The 17,414-nt window shown below is 34.2% G+C and overlaps 1 protein-coding gene across 1 annotated transcript in view; it reads right to left on the bottom strand.

Moving 5' to 3' along the window:
- Fstl5 (follistatin like 5) overlaps positions 1-12,785 on the bottom strand; it is a 483,380-nt gene extending 470,595 nt beyond the window's left edge. The window contains exons 1-2 of the mRNA XM_051156911.1: positions 12,585-12,785; positions 8,107-8,140 (exon numbers count right to left, since the gene is read on the bottom strand). Coding sequence (XP_051012868.1) covers positions 8,107-8,140; positions 12,585-12,785 — 235 coding nt within the window. The remainder of the gene's footprint in view (positions 1-8,106; positions 8,141-12,584) is intronic.
- Between the last annotated feature and the right edge of the window lie 4,629 nt (positions 12,786-17,414).

Here is a 17,414-nt window from a genome sequence, read left to right as displayed (position 1 = left end):
CTTACCCAGAAAGATGAGGCAAAGGCAGACCTGTGCACACATCATTTCCCTTGGACCCTGTTCTATCTATGCTGCCAGTTAGAGAATACCATGATGCATAGTTAGGACCAACTTATTACTTCAATTACTCCTCTGTGACATCCCACATAGGCACCCGTGGTTGTGATTCCTAGATTATTTGAAATCCACTCAAACTGGCAAGATCATCCATCAAATATGACTGTATTAAAAATGAGTGTAAACTATACATTTAATATGTGAACAAAAACTCATGCAATCTAAGAGTATTTCATTTTAGTTAAATGGGTCAAAAAGGTAAGTGTGTTACCACATTTAATCCTTAGGCCACTGTCCTTTGGCATATTTACAGTAACAGTGAGAAGATTTAGTGCAGAGAGCTTCACAAAAGGATAAATGATTGAAGAATGTAGCCAAAATCAGCTTTTCTCAGAATGTGAGCTCAATTACTCTAATGCTATGAATCATGATCACTATTTCCAGGAAGATGGGTGACAACATGAAGGACCACTGATTAAATTAAGCACTTCTAATATGCTTAATGAAACAAAGGTAAGCAGCACTATGTGAGTATGGAGAAATCTTGCAATACCATGATGCATATTTGAACCACATGTGCATTACTTATTCTTGTGTGTTAAGATAAACGCACCAATAATTTTAGAAAGTTATCATTTCAGTATAAAGGAATAAATTTGGTCCCTCTTTATATCATATAGGCCTTTATATATTCACATAAATCACAAAATGTATCATAAATTTAAAGAGAAATAATTATATGATGAACTGCAGCATACACTACATGATGTGCCATAGCTGTGCAAAACATATTTAATTAACAGCAGAGAAAAACTAAATATAATATCACTTTTAGTATAATACATAATTCTCTTTATTTCAAAGAAACTCAAATATCTCACAAAGCATTTAAAATTGATAATATTTAATTTTAAGTTCTTAGACAACAAAAAATAGACATATATTCCAAAACCACAAGGCAATATACTTCTTTTAATGAAGGAAATATCATGGTCAGTGTACCTGAAGTATCATAGAAAAATAGGAGAGCAAGATAGATAATGGACCATAGAGTTTTTTTTTTTTTTCTTTGACTGAAAAAGAGACTGGTCATCACAAAAATTCAAACATTCAGCCACAGGAATGATCATTTCTGGAAATGCTCTTTAAAGAAATTATTCGTTGTAGGAGAAACTATTTCTTAACACTAAATATATGAAACATCAAATATAGGTCAGGTTTTAATTGAAACATTAGCTATGTGACTATATCAAAAGACAATAAACACTTTAAAATAAAATTTTTGCTGAACCCACTTAGCTTTTTTTTAAACCTTCACAATAAAGTAGCTGTACTTAAAAAGGAAAGGAAAGGTCAATGGTTATATGATAGTATATGATTTTAAATCACAAAAAAAATCTCACTTAAACATCAGTTTTTTATTTTATTTTATATGAAGCATTAAATTATTGGGGAAAGATAGTTATTTGGAATCTTTTTTCTCAATATCTCAAATCCTGGTATGTTTTGTTATGTATTACCTTACACTGTCTTTTGGTGGGCAAGGGTCTGTAGCATAAATTGTTCTGGTACTAAAATAAATGATGTCTTAGATGACATGAGTTATTGAAAGCTTTGGAAAACTAAATACGGTATGCAAAATGGATCCAATAAAAATGACAATGTGTTTGACATAAAGTAAAATGACCCCTTCTCTACATAAATAAGAAACTTGATCAGTTGCTTTTGTATTGTCTTCTACTGACAATAATAAATTGATGTTTTTCTTCCAGATTGCTCTTGCAGGATGCCCTTAATCAGGATCATTTGAAGTTATAACAACGTATTTTGATGAATTTTTATTTAAAATTATTTCATACAATGTATTTTGATCAAATATTCCCCTCTTCAAACTTGTCAGATCCTCCCAACCTCCCTACAAACCCAATTAAGTGTTCTTTTTAGTGTGTGTGTGTGCGTGTGTGTGTGCGTGTGTGTGTGTGTGTGTGTGTGTGTGTGTGTGTGTGTACTCACTGTGAGGTATGTATGTGTGCAAGTATACTCTCAAGTCTTTCACCAATGTGCTGGCATGTACAGGCTGAAAGTTATATTAAGATATCTTCTTAAGTAATTTCTTGTTTTCATATATATATATATATGTATATATATACATATATACATATATATATATATACACACACACCGAGAGAGAGAAACATTATTTTCTATAGAATAGAATGAAATAGAATGACTTCATTTTTGGCAGTAGATGTGGAGAGATAGATAGATAGGTAGAGAGAGAGAGAGAGAGAGAGAGAGAGACAGAGAGAAATGATCTCTCACTAACCTATCAGGTGGGCTAGACTGCCTACCTGGAAGGTCTTGATATTCTGCTGTCTTTGGCATGGCCCTAGTGCTGAGGAACACTCTGAACAGAGTTTGCATTAACAAGTGGGCGAAGGATGGTCCACAGGTGCTCATACTTCTGCAGCAAACATTTTATCCCAGATGTGTCTTAATTTTTAAAAGATGGAAATACTATTACAATAAATCCTACATAAAGTGAACAAATGTGTCCCACTGATATCTGACATGAAAAAATCCGATTGAACATTTGATGGCATCATTCAGATTGTTTATAGCTAATGTGTTAACACGTTTCTTTGTTTATTAAGGTGAAGTGGTGTAAAATACAAAAAAAAAAAAAAAAAAAAAAACACAAAAAACACAAAAAAACACTAAATCTCTAAGTGTCTGAACTGACTTCTTTGGTCTATAGTAGATTCAGTCACATGTGTTCTTTGGGGAAGCAAGGACCCTCATCGGTTTTTTTTTTCATATAAGTATCAATATTTGTCAGCTTCACCTGATCTAGGATCACATAGGCTCTAAGCCACTGAATATATTTGTGAAGTGTTGTTAGGTTAAATGAAACCGGAAGCCAAACTAGATGTGGATATTGTTATCTCACGGTCTTGGGTCCTGAACTGAAAGAAAGAAGGAAGGAAGTAAAAACACTCACCTCTCTCTCTGCCTCTTGACTGAGAATAGAATTTGACTAGTGGCTTCACACTTCAGTCATGCCGCCCTATCCATGATGGATTTACAATCTAAGTACAAGCCAAAACAAGCCATCCTTCCTTCATTTGTTTTGGTAAGGTATGTAGCCGAAAGAAATATCTAACAGAGAGCTTGATAATAATTTAATTTGTATTATTTAAATTCAATTTAAATATTTTAGAGGATGAATGTTTATAATAATAAAATTATCCAAAGCTGTTATTGAATTATAAGATCTAAAATTTCTGATATGTCAAGAATTTTATTACCATGGGATACAGTGTGCTAATATTTACCATTAAAAAAGTATTTGTACATAGACCACTTAAACTACTTGCTAAAGACCATGAAATATAGTCGGTCAGATCAAGGCCTAAACAAGATCTCTAGAACAGGATTATGCTACATTTCAAAATAGCATTTTTTAAAGAGTTAAATATAAATACATCATTTCTCCCTTCCTTCTCTTCCATCCAAATGATCCCTCCTTGTTCTCTTTCAACCTTTTGCTTCTTTAAAAAAAATTTTTATACATATATGTATGTACATACATGTTTCTAAATATATAAACACAACATGTTCAGAATACTATATGTTTCCACTCACTAAGTTGCCAATTCCTTGGGAAAATTGAATTGCATGTTGGCCAATATTTGTAACTGTGGCATAAAGAAAAAAAGGTAAAAAGTATATTTTAAAATTCTGATCATAGAAAAACATTGCTAATTAAACATGGCAAATTTCCCAAAGTACCACTAATAATTAGTTAAATACAATGTGATTTATCTAACATAAAACATACATCATGATATTGACATATTTATTTTTATGTGATTTTTAAATATTTTATTATTTTTGAACACTAAACCTGACTTAATAATATTTTATTGAGGATTAAAATGATGTTATATGGAGAAATAGTTTCACGCAGTGTCTAACATTTATTAATAATTTAACAAATAATTACACTTATAAACAAAGTAACTTAGGGCTCAGTGTCTTTTCACTGTAGGATAGTAAATTAGTCAAAATATAGTTATAATTTCTGTATATAATTTCTATAATTTCTGAATGAGAATAACAGTGTGTTGATTAAAATATATGAGAAAAGGTGCTTGTCCTGACAGCCAGCGCTTCACTGTTGTGAGTGGGTCGTCTTTTATTTACAGAGCAAATAAAAGATTGTGTTCAAAATTTCACCAACACATAAGTACATGCAGACTTTCAACAGGTGTTTTAAATGATTTGAGCAATTTAAAACATTGTCAAGCTGGCAATAATGTAAAACTATTTGTACCTCAAGTATTATTTAAATCTTCTTCAAAATGTTTCACCACTGTGGTCTAAATTAAGTACTTCTCTGAAAAACACTGGCAGGTTTTAACTAATTTATTTTGTTACATATTTTAAAGTGATCTTCAAAATGAATTATTTCCTGGCAGTATTTTTACAAACTTTAACAGATTTCAATGCAGTATATGGTATGCTAATAATTACATGCATAATATCCCCCGTGAAAAAGTGTTAGAGATAGTCTGACTGTCACATTTTTCCTTTTAGGCTAACAGCCATGTCTTGATTTCCTTACTGTAATCTTCAGCACAACTTCAGGTAAAAGAGACTATCTTAAATTATTGTAAACCTCTCTAATTAGAAATTAAATACAGATTTACCCCTAACTTAGTAAATATAGGAGATTTAAATACTTAAACTGTTTACAATTAGATGCAATGAATTTCTTGGGGAAATTATATAAACACATAATTTTGGAATATATAAAAATATCATTTCAATGATGTTACAAAGGAAGGTCATATTTTATATTTATTAACCTGTTACACATTTAAAATCTCACAGGCATTTCAAAGTTTATTTCTATGTACATGAGAAAGTAGACATCAAGTTACATTGGACTGCTTTGTAATTTGTTTATTGAAGTTTAATAGAAACATTAAATTAGAATCATTAAGTTGGGGTTCTTGTTATGAGCAAAGCCAGACACGATTGCAGGAAATTAGATTAAAGTCTTTCTCTGGACTTAATTCTATGTAATGAACTTGTTTGAAAATGAGATTAGCTGTTACTCAGGAAGTCCATAGAACTACTAGATAAAAGTAAGTTATAAAAATATTAAGATAAATTTCAATGATTAGTTTTTAAGAACCATTAAATATTTAATTTCCAAAATTGTTTAACAGTTCTTGAAAAGCTATGGTGTCGTGCTGTGATGTTTGCTCTTTTCTTATTTACTATTGACACTATAAAAGCTACTCGTCCAAGGGTGACGTCATTCCCATACCTAAGAAATAGCAGTCCTTCTAGGTGAAATAAGCCTATCCTAGAGTCAGAATTCATCTCTCATCGACATACAAGTCAGTAATTTTTAAAAACATGCTGTGTTAGTGAGTTTGGAATCATATGTCAGCTAAGAAGAGGGGAAGATCTGGCAAGCATCATCTCAAAAATTTTATTACACTGCTAAAACGTGTTCCCAGACAATGATTGCAAAACATAATTTCTACTTGAGATGGTGTGATTTATATGTCCAGGGTAATAAAACATCAAGAATGTTTCACTAAACTTATTTCTGCTTCAACAACAGACTTACAAACATGATTTAATGTTAATCTGATACACTGGAGCCCTTCATGGACAGGCAGATGTGCAATCAGTATGCCAGAAATCCATGTCATTTGAATGTATATAAGACAGAACATCGTAGAACACAATTTCTTATTTGTAACCCAAAAATGTGCACCTTAAATCTAACATTGAGGTTTTGAAGATGAAGATGTATAATAATTTCACAGAAAGAATATTCCATACTTCTTATTGACAAAAAGTAATTTTATTAGTGTGGAAACACCTGAGTTTTTTTTTTTTTTTTCCTTTTTGTTTCATTCTGGATTAGTTATCCCACTCTGTTCTTCGAAAAAAGACTTTGCTACTATTATTTATATATATATTTAATCACTTTACAGCCTGATCCCAGCTTCCTTCCTCCTCTCCTCCCAGTCCTACCCTCATACCCACAATTTTTATTATGTATTAATGTAGACTTACATAGAAAATATTCTGGAAGTACCCAGCTGTTGAAATTCATTTTGTCTTGTTATTAAAAAGTAGGATTATTGTTCCTCTACAGTACAGCATGAGATCAGGGAAGGAGATTCCTTCTCCAGAGTATCTTTTATTGTACAGGATTGTTAAAGCTATTCTGTTTTTGTTGTTGTTGTTGTTGTTTCTTTTTTTATATTTTATTAATTTATTCATATTACATCTCAATGGTTATCCCATTGTTTCTTCACATGAAGTTGACAATTGATCTTTCAAGATTTATAAAGAATTGTGTAGGTATTTTAATAAGGATTGCGTTGAATCTGTACATTGCGTTTGGTAAATTGCTCATTTTGACTATGTTGATTCTCCAGATTCACAAGCCTAGGAGACCTTTCCATCTTCTGATATCTTCTTCAATTTGTTTCTTCAGAGGCTTGAAGTGTTTTTCATACAAGTCTCTCACTTGCTTGGCTATTGTGAAGGGTGTAGTTTCCCTAATTTCTTTCTCTTCCCATTTTCTGAGTTAATTTTGGTTCCTGTCACTTTGCTGAAGGTGCTTATCAGTTGTACAAGTTCCTTGGTAGAATTTTGGGGGTGACTTATGTTCACTATCATATTATCTATGAATAGTGATACTTTGATTTCTTTATATATTTTGGATATTAGCCCTTGGTCAGATATACAGTTAGTGAAGACCTTTTCCCAGTCTGTAGGCTGTTGTTTTGTTCTGTTAACCGTGTCTTTTGCCATTCTCCACAGTTGGGCGAAGAGCAGGGACTAACTCTGACATGAACTTTGGTGGCCCATATTTGATGACCTCCACTTGGTGAGGAGCCCTGGTGTCACTCAAAGAAAGAATAAGCAGGCTACCAAGATGAGACTTGACAGCCTATGACCATAAGGTGGGGGAGGAGGTCCCCCTCAGTCATAGACCTAGGGGAGAGGAATAGGGTGAAAGTGGGAGGGAGGGAAGAATGGGAAAATACAAGTGATGGGATAACAATTGATATGTAATCTGAATAAATTAATTTAAAAATATATAAAATAAAAAATTTAAAAAGCAGTGTCCTTTGTTTTACAGAAGCTTTGCAGTTTCATGAGGTCCCATGAAACTGTTGATCTTTCTTCATGTTTTAAAGAAGTGTCATAGTCTAAATATGCTCAGGAGGTGACTGTCTTTCTACAATGTCGGGATCACATGACAGTGTACATGGTTGTTAGTTATAAATATTTATATCTCTGAAAAAATTCTTGCTATGGAAAAAGTATAGAAGAAAACAGCATGTTGTAATTATTTACTCCATAGTCATGATTGGGATGGGGTGTTTTCAGGAATAGGGAAGTATCCAAGAAAGCCCAAATGAGAAGTAAAGATCAATGTATAAATGGAGAGGCCATAAGAATTAACCCAAGAAGATACAGTATTTTCCTTATTTTTATAAGCAAGCATCCTTTTATTAAAAATATATAATAAAGAGTACTTTCTTGTATCAATAAATAAACGTCAAAGCTAAGATTGCATATGTAGAGAATGCTGTGCTATTACCAATTTAAAGATGTAAACAAATATCATCAATATTTTACATATAAATAAAGTAAGATAGCAATGGCCAAATACTGTGTCTTCTATAGGATGCATTTTAGAAAATGTCACTTCTGTATTTGTAGATGTGACAAAACACTAAATCCTAGGAACAATGGTTGGGACAGCGCTTTCATCTGGACCATATAGAGAATAAAAAGTTATGTTGAGATCATCAGAGTACCCTGTGAACAAAGACTTCCTCATCAGAGAAGTCTGTTGGCCACACAGAGTCCTAGGAGGCTCAATGGTTTTAGAATTAAATTTCAGATTATAAATTATACTTATTTTAACTGTATTTCCAAGATGGTATCACATCATTTTTATTTAACCTTTTCAAACATAGTTTTAAAATATTGATTTCTTACCTTTGATTCTAGAACCTTCTTGAGTTTTTTCTTGCTGAAATGAAAACAGAAACAGGTCAAAATCTTTAACGAAGTACATTTCTGATACTCTAATACAAAAGATTATCTTCAACATGAGTCAACGTACTTTTGGAAATTATCTATCAAAGTAATAATAACTCTCAGTATACATGTATCTCCAAAAACCCATACATTTATTACAAGTAAACAAATGGCTAATGAGTAATAGTTATTCATGCCTCTCCAATTCTCACTCCATTTAATCTTAAAAGATACTAAATAATATTTCCTAAATTTGTTTTCAGCTCAATATTAATCATAAAGTATTGGCAATGGTAAATATTTAAGAACAAATAGAGTGAAAACTCTCCCTAAAATTTGACTGTTAACTGCTTTTCCTTCCATTTAAATTAGAACTGGTCTTATTTTAAGGTTAGTGTTGACAGTATATTTTTTATTGAAAGGTTGCTAAAATATATAAAATAAAAAATAAAAAGTCAAACCTCTCCATCAACTTGATATTCTTATTATTATCAAATAACCTCAAATTTCACCTTACTTTCAAATTTTAAGTTAGATATTGTATGACCTGAAATTTCTCAATTAAGATTCAGTTTACTCTCTTAAAAATTTCACGTTCTCACGTAAAATAATTTTAAAGTATATCTCAAATACTATATCAATTATTAAATATATATATTGAGTCAATTAACTTAATAATGTGAACCTGAAAGACTACTATACATTAAATTTAATGTAGGTCTTTATGGTTTTAGTATCATATAGGCACTTTACATGTGGATGGTTTCATATATATAATCTTATGCAAGAATATCAGGTACTTTGAGCATATTTATCCAACTTTCATTTTTTCTTCTCCCCTGCTAATCTCATTGTTTCTCCAGTGTAGTCTTGTTCCTAGCTTTATTCCCATAGTAAATGATTTCTTGTATCTATATAAAATATTGAATTCAAAACTGAAATAAAGTAAGTAGCATTTGTCTCTCTGTATCTGCCTCATTACACTCAATAATATGCTATCCAGTTGCTTCCTTGTTCCTGCAAACAATGTAATTGTGTTCTTCCTTATGGCTCTAGAAAACTCTGTTGTAAATGTACACTGCACCATTTGTTATCAATACATTTTATCCACAACATTTAGACTACCTTCTCATATTTGATAATTTATAAAATGTTGTAATAAACATGAATATACAAATATCTGAGTGCTACAGTACTTGTACCTTAAGTCTTTTCTGCATATAACCAGATTATGTGCTTTGTGTGGTAGTTATATTTTTCAATGTTGTGCTATCTTTATAAATATTTCCATTATATCTAATCTAATTTCAATTCCTATTGACCCCATATTAATTTCCTGTTTTTCATGTAATAATATCAGCATTTAATTTTTCTTAATGGACAGCCATTCGGACAAGGACAAGTTGAAATGATAGAAATTTTCATTTAAATTTCTCTGATAATGTAGGATATTAAACATTTTTATGCTTATTGGCTATTGGTGATTCATCTTTTGTAATTAAATGTTTACTTCATTAACTCATATACTGATTGAAAAATACATATTGGCATTATATGTATACATATACATATATTCTTATAATACATATTATAGCTATTGACACCATGTGCTATCTAGCAGGAAAAGGTTTTTTTCTATTCCTCAGTCTCGTTTTTTTGTTTGTTTGTTTGCTTTGGGTTTTTTGTTTTGTTTTGTTTTGTTTTTGTTGTTGTTGTTGTTTTTTCTTACTCTGGATAATTCCTTTTGCTGTACAAACACTTTTAATTTCATTAGGATATTTAGAGGGTTATTTACTGTGGTATTAAAACCAATACAGAAAATTCTTGCTTATGTTTATATCCATAAAAGTTCTATGTTTTTCTCTAAACTTTTCAGTTCTTACAAAATGCTCCTTCATTAATTTGCATTTTTTTGGGTTTTGTTTTCTTTTGTTTTTGTATGAGGAGGAATTCTGATTTCCTTAAGCTATTTTCCCAGTAACATTTCTTGAAGAAATTATTTTCCAGTTATTTGTTTTGGTGATCATTGTCAAAATTCAGATGCTGTCCTTAATTGTGTGTGTTTATGTTTGTTGATCAACACACCTGTTTCTTGCTTTTTCTTATGCAAGTACCATACTGTGTCATGACCATGTCTCTGTAGTATAGTTATAAGCAGGGGAATTGACAATTATTCTTTTTTTCTTTGCTTAAAGTTGCTTTAAACATTCAAGGTCTTTTTGCTTCCATATGAATTGTGATTGTGCTTCCTTCCTTTTTATTGTAAAGAATCACACTGAAATATTGATAAGGGCTGTCTGAATCTAAAGAGTGCTTTTTCTGTACTACTGATCCGTGACCATGGGTTGTTCTTTGATATTGTGTCTTTTTCAATTTCTTTCTTTGGTGCTTAAGCTTTTTTCCTGTAGTAAGCTCCTAAAGTAGTAGCTTTCCATATAAACAGTTTAAATGGAGATACCCTACTATTCAATGGGTTTGTTCATTCACACTATCTGGAATAGACATCCATTTGCATTCCCCAGAGGAGTTCACACTAGAGAGAAAAACACTGCAAGTCCAACATGACTGAACTGGATTAAGTGGACAGAGGTCAGTAGAAGAGACTAACAAGGAGGCCATGGAGACATTTATAAGGAATTTGGATTTTAGTCAGAGAGAATTAGGACATCATTGAACATCTCTTCTTAAGCTAGTAATAATATCAGAATGACAAACATAACCACAACCATTTTGATCATCTCTTTAGAACAGATTGAGAAAGGCAATAATTAAATTACAGAATAGGGATGAAAATGAATTGCTGTGGTAAAGACAAGTAGGTGAGGACAATATCATTGAATAGTGTGATGCTGGATTTAACCGGCACATTGAGTAATCTTGGGTATTAGAATCAAAAGAGACAATGGTGATGCCAGAGACATGGGATTAGGAAGGAATCAAGCTATTTCTAGCTATAAAAGTTAATGGCTAAAGAATAAACATTTTATCTTTACCTCATTTGAATTCTAGCACTGTATACTCAGTTTTCATCTAATTCTCTACCTTTGCCTATCAGGTAAGCATACCACTTACTCAGGTATCAACCTCCTATAAACTTTGGTGAATTTACTAAATATTATGGCTTTGAGAGACACCACCATCCTTCTTCTACAGATTCACAGATTTATTTTCTATGACAAACTGCAGTATCAAACTTATTCTTAAATTTTCTGCCTACAACTTTGACATCTGTCTCTAGATGTCTAATATATGGCTGAATGAGAACATCCAAATGAAATGTTGATTTTCCCTCTTTTGCCATTATACAATAGGAAGAAGTAACTACTCCAACATTCAACTTCCTCAGGCTTTGATATTCACCTTAATCACACTTTCTTTTGAGACATAATAGACAGCAAGATTTCTGGAATAATTTTTAATGTGTAAATGTAACTATGATCCTATGCCAAGATCCTGATGGACTGAGAGATATCATATAATGCCTTATTCTTAGCCAGCAGACTCCAGGAGAGAGAGAGAGAGAGAGAGAGAGAGAGAGAGAGAGAGAGAGAGAGAGAGAGAGAGAGAGAGAGAGAGAGAGAGATAAAGATAGATAGCCTTCTTTTTAGCCATGAGACTCCAGAAAAAATGGAACACAGAGAATAAAATGTTCCTATAAATACAAGATGAAAGAAAGATATATTATATATATAGTATACATATATATATATATGAGAGAGTTATATTTTCGTTTTACATAATTTTGGATTTTTTTCATGTTTTCTATAAAATGGTATCATTGTTGTAGTAATAGTGGAGAGATAGTAATAATCTTTCTCTGACTTAGTCGAACTAAAACTAAATCTGCTTTCCCTCTTATTTCTGCCTATTAACTTTAAAGGCAGTGAAACAAGATAAATTACAGTAAAACAGTGGTTCCAAGAAAGACAGACTCAAGTCAGAAATACAAGATGGTGGCACCAATCACACACTGTTTCTGATCACCAGGACAAGGACTGCACAGCAACCTAAAGACCAAACTGAGATCTACAAGACCCCAGTGTTGCTGATTCCCTGGTGAAAGGGATCCACATTGTATGGCTCACATGTGGGTCTGACCCTTGGCCACCCAGCTAATCCACAGAAAAATCCCAGGGGACATCCCACATTAGCAACCATCTTGAGAAAGACTGTGAGACATCCATGCATCTTTGGGCTCTCACCACCTATCTGCTACTTACCAGAGCAGACACCAGCCACAATCCACATTAGCTGCCGTACCAAGAAAGACTACAGGGCACCCAAGTACCTCTGGGCTCTGGTCTCTCTCAGCCCGCTAGCTGCTTAACGGCGTAGGCCAGCTGAGTCACAGAGCAGATAGGCAGAGCCCTGTCATCTCATAAAGGCCTGTAGAGCATCTGAGCAGCTTTGGGTTCCAATCTCTCTTAGCTGCTTACCAGGATGGCCCATCTGTGACACAGAGCATACAGGCAGAGCTGAATCCAGGCCCCGACTACAATCTGCGTTAGCTGCCATCCTGTGAGCCGCTTCAGTCCTGGGTCTATCACAGTTTGCCTGCCTGAGACGTAATGCTCTGACACGGCTTGGACACAGAGCAGACAGGCTGAGCAGAGACCTGCACTGGCCACAATCCGCATTAGTTGCCATCCTACTAGCAGCTTCCGGCTCTGATCTCTCCCCCACTCACCTGTAGTTTATGGCCTGATCCACGTAGGTCACAGAGAAGACAGGCAGACCAGAGACATGCACGGGCCACACTCCACATTAGCTGCCATTCTGTGAGCAGCTTTGGCCTCTGAGCTCACTCCACCAGCCGGTGGCTTACTGGCCGAAATCTGTTATATCAAAAAGGCCTGTGGAGCATCCCAGCAGCTTGGGCTCTGTTTCCCCTCAGTCCCCCAACTGCTTACTAGCCTGGCCCCTCTGGGATACAGATCAGATAGGCAGAGCTGAGTCTAGCATGAGCCACGACTCATATTTGTTGCCATCTTAAGAAGGTCTGTGGGGCACCTGAGCAGCTTCAGGCTTGAATCTCTCTCAGGCCCCCTGCCGCTTACTGGCCTAGCCCATCTGGATCACAGAGCAGATAGGAAGAGCCCTGTTACCTCGATAAGGACTTTGGGCATAGAAATCTATCAGCCTACTCTTCTACTGTCTGCCTCAACTGAGTTACAGATAGGGAACTCAGCTGAGCTGAGCTGGCTGCAGGCTCTAACACTCACTATCCAACATCCTGAGGAGGTCTCTAGGGAGCCCTAGCAAACAACCTTTGGCTTGGAGCTCTCTTTATTTGCTCCAACCAGCCTGGCCCACCTGGGACACAGACAGCACCCGCATTGGAGGAACCTCTAGGTCTGTTAACAGCAGAGACAATCAGATGCCTAGAGGAAAACACAAGAAGACTAACAACAAAACTCAGAGCCACATGACACCACCAGAAACCAGTGATCCTACCACAGCAAGCCCTGGAGGGGCACAAGGAAAAGACTTTAAATCTGAGATGATAAAAATGATAGAATCCTTGAAAGAGGAAAATAAATCACTCAAAGAAATATAAAGAAATACATGCAAACAGATGAAGGAATTGAATAAATTCTATAAAGAATTTCAGGGAAATACATCCAAATAAATGAAGGAATTGAATGAATCCTGTAAAGAAGTACAAGAAAATTCAGTCAAATGGGAGAAAGAAACGAATAAGACTATTCAAGACCTAAAGAGAGAATTAGAAGCAATAAAGAAAACTCCAGCTGAGGCGATCTTAAAGTTGGAGAAAATACAGAGGAGAACAGAAACCATGGACGCAGGCAATGCCAACCGAATACAAGAAATGGAAGAGAGAATTTCAAGTCTGGAAGATACAATCAAAGTTATCGATACATCAATCAAAGAAAACGTTAAAACTAAAAAGTTCCTGACACATACACACTATGGAATACTACTCAGCTATTAAAAACAAGGAATTCCCGAAATTTGTGGACAAATGGATTGAGCTAGAAAAGATCATAATGAATGAGTTAACCCAGAAGCAGAAAGACTCAAATGGTATACACTCACTTATATCTGCATACTAGCCCAAGGAGCATGTCCCAAGAATGCCTTCACTTACCAGGAAACTGGGACAGAGGGGAGGACATCCTATTGGGACTCTAGATTGGAGAAGCATGGGAGAATAGCAAAGTAGAAGGATCCAGAGGGTCCTAGAAACCTACAAGTAGAACATTATGATAGGCAGATTTGGGCCCAGGGGTCTCGCTCAAACTAAGGCACCAGCCAAGGACAATACAGGCAATAAATTTTAAACCCCTACCCAGATCTAGCCAATGGACAGAACATTCTCCACAGTTGATATGGGATATGACTCTCTCACGTACTCTGGTGCCTCATATTTGACCATGTCCCCTGGAGGGGGAGACCTGTTGGCACTCAGAGGAAGGATAGCAAGTTACCAAGAAGAGACTTGATACCCTACGAGCATATACGGGGGAGGAAATCCCCCTCAGGAACAGTCATAGGGGAGGGGAATAAGGGGAAAATGGGAGGGAGGGAAAAATGAGGAGGTACAAGGGATGGGTTAACCATTGAGATGTAACAAGAATAAATTAATAAAAAATTTTTTTAAAAAGTTCCTGACACAAAACACACAAGAAAGACAGACTCTAACATCTAGAATTAATGGGAGACAATTTCAAGAAGATAAGTATATTTCAAAGCCATTAGCTTCTGTATAAATAACCAGTCTTTATTCAGAGAAGACAGTTAAATCAAATATTTTAGAATGAAGTATTCAGAATTAGGGAAAATATAAAGTATAAATGTCCAGTGAAAGAGAATGGAAATATAGAAAATTGTAGGATTAAAATCCTGAGAACAAGGAAGCATAGCCTCCCAGGTAATGCATTATTTAAGAAGTGGGTTTTCAATTGTATAGATTCTTCTCAGAGGTCAAGTACAATTATCTCTCTAAAATACCCATTAGAGTTATTGAGCTAGTTGGAATCATTGCCTTCAGATAAAAATGCTACTTTATTTCTCTTGTGGGTTTAGATGTAATAATGAAAATATTCAAGTAAAGATAGGATACTATGAAATATACATGCTGATAAAATTTCATGATAAATCTAACTAGTAAACAATGACTTGAGTTATGTGTTTTTTGTTCACATGGTTTGTTGTTTCATTCTCTCTAGTTGTCATTTAGTTTTATGGTGTTATTATTATTTTTGTACTTATAACAGTAGTGTTTGAAAACATCTAAATAATGGAAGGAAAGTAAGATAAAAAGAAAATGGCTTTGTTATTGATTTTATATTCTTATTGGCACAGAGCATGGGAAAAATGTGTTAGAAGGAAGACAACTTTTTGTAACATGTGGGGAAAAAAAGCTTAGGTATGCAGTTATGATCAACTAATTAAGCAAGTTTAATAGAATAATCTACTTTATGTAATAAGAAAAAATAGTTACTCAATTTTGAAGGTTGAGTGGTTTGCCAAAATTCAAAAGGCTCCCAGTGACTTAAATATGCTCTTTCATGAGAAGTAAAAGAACTTACCACTCACAGCTTGGTGTCTAGAGCCAAGTCTAGCTGGATTCATCCAGTATGACTTTATGATAGATAACTTTGACTTATATTATATGACGCCAGAGAGGCTAAGCAGTCACTGACACTGTATTTTACTGTACAACAATATTTTAATACCTAGATTTATAAGTCAGTTTTAATATTCCCCCAAAATATGTTCTGGTATGGTGATTAATTTTTGAAATAAGAATCTTATTTTCCCACCTATAAGATGCAATAATGGGAGCACTATTCATACTTCACTTTGTCTTTAAATATTTCTTAGAAAACTTCCAAGTCAGTATATTTTGAAAATATAAATAGTCACAATCTACCCCAGAAGTTAAAGTGCCCAGCAATGCTTGTTTCAATTCACCTTTAATGATTTAATTTTCTGGGCAATTAGCTCTTATCTTTTCTATCCTTAGCCTTTGATAATGTTATCTTATCTAACATATTTGACAGAAAAGTTGTGTGAGAAAAGCATAAAAAAACAATTTGCATGGAAAAATTGATTATGAAGAATCATGTGGATATAAATAAAATCTCTTAAATTTTTAAACCAATTAAGTAAATGTAAAACCGCTAATATAAAGTTAAGTTGTATTGGCATATTCAATAGTTTTATAAGTGAGTTTAGTGGCCCTAAAAGATTTATGGAAACTAGTGTATAGCCGCATATGCCAAGATAAATACTTGCAAATCCTTGGCTTAGTATTATCAAAATAGAAAATATAATTAAGACTATTAATTATCAACATTTTAATTGATAATATGATAATTGTTAACATAGCAATTTAAATTTCCTCTCAAAACTTTGATGTCTGATATTTATTTCCTAAACTAATATTACCAGCAAAAAATAGTAAAGTATGAATTTGAAGAGGATGCAAATGTGCAAGGCTGGCCTGAAGTTAAGAAGGTGACAAAGTATTCCTAAAACCCAAGATTTTTTTCATCCTGAGAGCGAAGGAATTTGCACCTTGCTCTAACACCAGCAGAAGCCAGGAAATAGGCTTCAGCACCAGATGCATGTAACAACTGAAAAGCTCATGTGGCTCCAAGGGCTGACTGCAGTTTATCTGACCACTGAAACATGCTGACTGGGATTTCCTTTCTTTTCTATATAGCCTTATAAGGTTCTTTTCCCTGGGCCCTGCTGCTCTCAAGTTTGCAAATGAAGCAACCAAACCACTGTTTTTGTCCCAAACAATAACATACCACCACACGGATCCAAAAGAACATTCTCCCTGAGGTATAACTATACCCTTCCCCCTCTTAATAAAGGAGCTGGCCTCTGACACAGTCTTCAGGTCTTCTTTCCCTGGGGCACTTACTTATTGCCACTCAGGATACTCCTTTGGCCCCGGCCATGTCCCCTCTACCCCGTATATCAAGTTAGGGCACAATAGTCTGAACACACCAGGAAGCCCGGCACATATGTGTCATATATTTATTTCCAGATACTGTATGGCAAATACAAAATGTTAAAGTGCATTAAAACTAACTATTGGAGTTACAATGCTTTGAAGTTTATAAATTCATGGAAGTGGCCAATAGGAAGGTTAGTATAATTAGGTCATTAGAATTTGATAACACATTTCTTTTTCTTTTTATTTTTTTTATTTTTTTTATTAATTTATTCTTGTTACATCTCAATGGTTATCCCATCCCTTGTATCCTCCCATTCCTCCCCCCCCCATT

The sequence above is a fragment of the Acomys russatus genome, chromosome 15 (assembly GCF_903995435.1).
Source record: "Acomys russatus chromosome 15, mAcoRus1.1, whole genome shotgun sequence".
Taxonomy (NCBI): Eukaryota; Metazoa; Chordata; class Mammalia; order Rodentia; family Muridae; genus Acomys; species Acomys russatus.
Note: the sequence above shows the minus strand (reverse complement) of the source record. Positions and strands in the feature narration are given on the sequence as shown.